Genomic DNA, 4,843 nt, shown 5'->3' with positions numbered 1-4,843 from the left:
ATTTCGACTCCACTGCTTTTTAATACACATTTATAAACTATCAATTTGCAACTGATTCGTTAGCTGCAGGCAACTCTAGCTGGGCTCGTCTCAGGTGTATAGGGAGCTCAAGTGTATCTCATGCAGCTCATCTTTGCATATTTTATTCATTTTTGCAAATTGTGTTTTAGGGTTAAAGGGCCGCGTCAAACTCCATTGCCAGCCGCCGTCTCGATTCGATGTGAGGGAAACCTCCAAACCCTAAACCCTAAACCCTAAACCCTAGACCCAGCAGCATTCTCATCCTCCGTTTCTTTCCCTTCTCTTGAATAACCCAAACATTTAAATACTTCCACAGATTATCTAGAATACATAAGCCCCGGTTTCCCTCGCTTAACGAGAGAGCCCTAAACAGTTCAGTATCTGTATTCTTATATACAAGATATTCAAAGGGATTTGCTTATATACGCGTGCATTCTTTCTCCTAATTGCAAGCGTATTCGTCACTCTAATATATATTTATACTTATATATTCATATGCAGGGTCTTCTCTGTTATGGTTGTTGCAGAAAATGAAACATCGGGTTCGCTGGCGCTGGCAGCTCGAAAAGTAGAAGCCGCCGAGTAACAAAAACGAAAGCAGAACAAACACAAAACGGCCAAAATGAACGAATGTCGATATATAATATATATATAATATAATATATATTATATATATAATATATATTATATATATAGTATAATATATGTTATATATCTACGTCACTGGGGATGCTTCCTGATTGAGCGCGTGCCGCACTCGACCAACTTTTTTTTTTCTGTCTTCACATTTTGTTTATAGAATATTTAATATTTGGATTCTTGAATTTATGGCATTGATACGAAGTGTTTTGACACTTTTCTGCTCATGCGCAGCCCTTGATATTTCAGGGTTTCTCTTTTACTTTATATTCATCTCTGAAAGAAAGTTGAAAAAAGCTAATCACAGCAGCCCATCCTGTTGGGCCAGAAGATTCAGCTTTGCACTGAAGGTGTAGAAATGAAGTATTATAATTCAGCCGTAGTTATGTGCCTCATGTGAACTCCGAAAGTAATATTAGAATAAATACAATATTATATTTTAGAGTTTATTTGAGTCATCCTGATTAAATTTTTTCAGGGTTTTGGGGTCAACGAAGAAACGCTGTGCCTGTTCTTTCAGTTTATCGCGCTGTTCTATTGTTTCTTTTCTCATCTGATGCCACTCTTTAACGTCCACACCCCTAGGGAAAGCTCGAATACCTTGCTGGGGAATCCCAGTGCCTGCAACACAAACACGCATATCATGAGCATAGGACATTGTTTCCATCATCAGGCAGGAAATACAGATTTAAAACCATAGAACACAGGCAGAACAAGGAAAGAAAGCATAAGCTGTGAAAGATATACCTTCTGGCTGCACGGTGACTTGTGCCGGGGTGTCGTCGATATAATATTCCACATTTGCGTGTTTCACTATGAAGTCATAAACCACAGAAGCCTGCGCCTTCTTGTACAGCTGCTTCAGCACCATCTCTGGCGCCTCCCCCGTTGTCTGAGTTCAGAGGATAAGGACGCATATAAGCAATCGTAACAAACGAATGTAGAGCTTCTAGATTGCCCCTATTGCATATCTATGCTAAGTTCAATTAGTTTTTTCGATGAGTATAAAGGAAGTGCATAAACACCAAACTGATGATCGGTGACATCATCATCTGATGGTGGCAATATTACCTTTTGGTGATTGCAATGATGATGACGATACTAACTGAAGGTGCTGCTGAACTCATCATCAACTATATCTCACAATGCCGCGTTTGCTCACCTGCAGCATCGCTTTCGCGAGGTCTTTGTGCAGCTTTGCTTCGTCTACTTGCAGTCTTTCCTGTTGAAACACTGCCTGCGATGTGTGCCGCATGCATTGACGAATATTTATTTATAAGCTTCACTTATATTTACTCAATGGTTTATCTCCCACTCGCACCCACAACAACAAACAACGTAACCGGCTTCTCCTCAGGTTTCAGCTGCAGCTGCTTAGGTCTAGGGGTTTAGTAGTTTCAGCATTTTCTTCGTGAGCCTTCTGTTGTTGATTGCCAACGAAAACGCACAAGGATTATATGTAACACGCGAATAATAAAATACTCGTGGAAAATGATAAATAAAGCAATTAATTACTGGGTTTGCAGCAACAGCTGGAGTCAACGCCCACCTGAATAGCAAATGCTGTTCGGAGTATATTTTCGATTCCTCGTCTATTTTCTTCTTTCCACTTTGCGAATTCTTCTTTGCTTTCCGTCCTTTTATCTTTTTCTCCTTGGAACTCCCGCGCCTTTACTTGCTGCTGCCACGTGGCTTTAGCTTGGGCCTCAAACAGAGACTCTGAGCAGATAAATAAATGCATTGCCGCTACAGGAATTAGAAGATTCTCCTAGAGATCACTAGCGCACATGAAAGCATAACTGAAACAGAAATAGATGAATAGAGCCACATAGCATCAAAGAAGATGCACACATTACTTCTACTGCACGAAAAGATCAATAGCGAAGGAGAATAAGCTCCTCCCAATGATGGTTAATATGAAAACAAATAAACGCATAAAACATCTCAATACACAAAAAAAAGCAAAAAGCACCTGCAACTTCTACTTGTGTTATTTCATCCAAGGCCTGGGCTGCAGCGCCTAAGGCATATTTAGAGGCAGCAGATTTCGCCAGTTCTTCTGCAGCTTCTTCCGCAGCATCAAATAGCTCATTTCGAGTCATCTGACAATTCTTTTTAAAGAAAGCGTCTGAAAAAGAAGGCGAAAGATAGACGCAACAAACCCCAAACCCCAACTCGTAAACTCTAGACGTCAATCCCCCCACCCCCAAAAGCAGGAAACAAAAACAAGAGAAATACAAAACACGAATACAACAAATAATGCAACAGAAAACAACTTCCGTCCTCGACTGCCTACTCGATCTCTCTTCCCTGTTGCCTTGGGCTGATACCTATGTTGCTATTCATTATTTAAACTAAATAAATTAAAATGCATTACGCTAAAGTTTATTATATTAAGAGGAGGAAAATGATGCAATTAAACACGCAAATGCAGTGTCAGCGAACCGTCTACTACAGGCCAAATGCGGCGTTTGACTTCGAGGCATTTCACTNACGCAAATGCAGTGTCAGCGAACCGTCTACTACAGGCCAAATGCGGCGTTTGACTTCGAGGCATTTCACTTGAAGAAGACAATCGATATGATGAATCTCCTCGTCTTCTGCATTCTCTTCATTGCTCTGCGTATCCGTATTCTCTTCTGTTTCAGATTTCTCAGCTCCTGTTGCACTCTCTTCTGTTGCAGTTTTTGGTGCAGACGTTGCCTCTTCGTCTTCAGCCTCTGCAGCTTTCTTTTGCTGGCCGAATAGAGATTTGAAGAGTTGTTCTTTGGTTGTATTTGCGATGTTTTTCAAATACATCGGCACCAGACTTCGCCCCGCTTCGGCAGGTTCCTCATCAGCCCTCTCCCCTGCCTTCATACCCGCTGCTGGTGCTGCAGTTGCTTGGCTCTCACTCGCATGCAACGAACCACCTCCACTGCAGCTGGCCTCTTCTATCTCCTGCTGCCTCTCGTTTATATCCAGCAAATGAGATGTCTTGAACGGTACAGACACCCGAATGGTGCGGACCTCGCCGGCGGATATGCCTCGTACGGACTCCAACAACTCCGAGGGNGTACAGACACCCGAATGGTGCGGACCTCGCCGGCGGATATGCCTCGTACGGACTCCAACAACTCCGAGGGGATCCTGTTAATCAAACAAAACAAATACAAACAAACAAACGAAACAAATCAAAAAAAAAACGCAGCACACGACAGTAAACAAACAGATAAACAAACACCGCACTCCATATACACCCAACGCCTGAGGCAGATCGACTCTGCCTTTAAAAGTCGAAGCCAAACTGAAGACGAGTATGTATGCATGTATGGATGAAGACTGTGCATAAATGCACGCATGCATGCATGCATGCATGCACGATGCTGTCCTTTGTTTAGAATCATTTAGGACTCCGTTTGAGCTGTGCTGCAGACACGAACTAATCAGCTTCAGCTGTATATGCAGCTCGAGATGTGTTTATTATATTGCTGAGTCCTGTGCGGACTGCTGAAGAGACAGACTAAGATTTTAATCTCTATAGAAGACAACTCATGTTTTATATTCCTTTCATGTTGTGCATAGACAAAACTGTATTCCTATTCCTAATTAGAACAGAGCAACTCCAGGACAGTATACGTGCAAATGCCTCTACATGCGTCTGCATGCAGCAAAAAATATCTGCATGCAGACTATGATGATGATGATGATGAAGATGATGAAATTTGTTTTTGTTGTACCAGGGCTCGACGAGGTCTAAGGTCGTTGGGCCGCAAATATATTCGGGGGGGATTCGGGGGCCGATGGAGCCGTCCCGCTCTTCAAACCAGCCGTCTTCCACCTGTTTATAAATAAACAAAAAGAAATATAAAACAAAAAAATAAAAAAAAAAGTGAAAACAAAACGACGGAGGAAGAACACAAAAAACACAAGTGCAACAGAGGATGCAAATTCACAAACAAACAACAGCAGAAAACAATCAAGCCAAAAAAAAACAAAAAACAAAAATCAATAAAAAGACGGCAAACTACTAGCATCAACTGGATGCGAAAATTACGCTTCTGTTGCTTTATACATATTTAATAAAGATGAAAGAATAATAAACAGGCAGAAAATTCTCATGTCTCCTGTCATTCACCAGGGGAAACACCAGAAGAGAGAAAACAAATAAAAGTCAAAAGAGCGCAAAGTGCATAAAAAAAGA

The 4,843-nt window shown here is 41.5% G+C and overlaps 1 protein-coding gene across 1 annotated transcript; it reads right to left on the bottom strand.

The window, feature by feature from the left end:
• Positions 1 to 1,099: 1,099 nt before the first annotated feature.
• EMH_0059060 (uncharacterized protein) lies at positions 1,100 to 3,519 on the bottom strand (the record flags this gene model as incomplete). The annotated part of the gene is made up of 6 exons (XM_013497639.1): positions 1,100 to 1,281; positions 1,408 to 1,552; positions 1,805 to 1,897; positions 2,210 to 2,379; positions 2,633 to 2,788; positions 3,177 to 3,519. 6 exons carry the CDS (start codon positions 3,517 to 3,519, stop codon positions 1,100 to 1,102), a joined length of 1,089 nt encoding a protein of 362 aa, XP_013353093.1.
• Positions 3,520 to 4,843: the final 1,324 nt, after the last annotated feature.

The sequence above is a fragment of the Eimeria mitis genome, genomic scaffold (assembly GCF_000499745.2).
Source record: "Eimeria mitis Houghton genomic scaffold, Emh_scaff2816, whole genome shotgun sequence".
In the NCBI taxonomy this organism is placed as follows: domain Eukaryota; phylum Apicomplexa; class Conoidasida; order Eucoccidiorida; family Eimeriidae; genus Eimeria; species Eimeria mitis.
The sequence above is the reverse complement of the archived record's forward strand: the minus strand, read 5'-3'. Positions and strand labels throughout refer to the sequence as shown.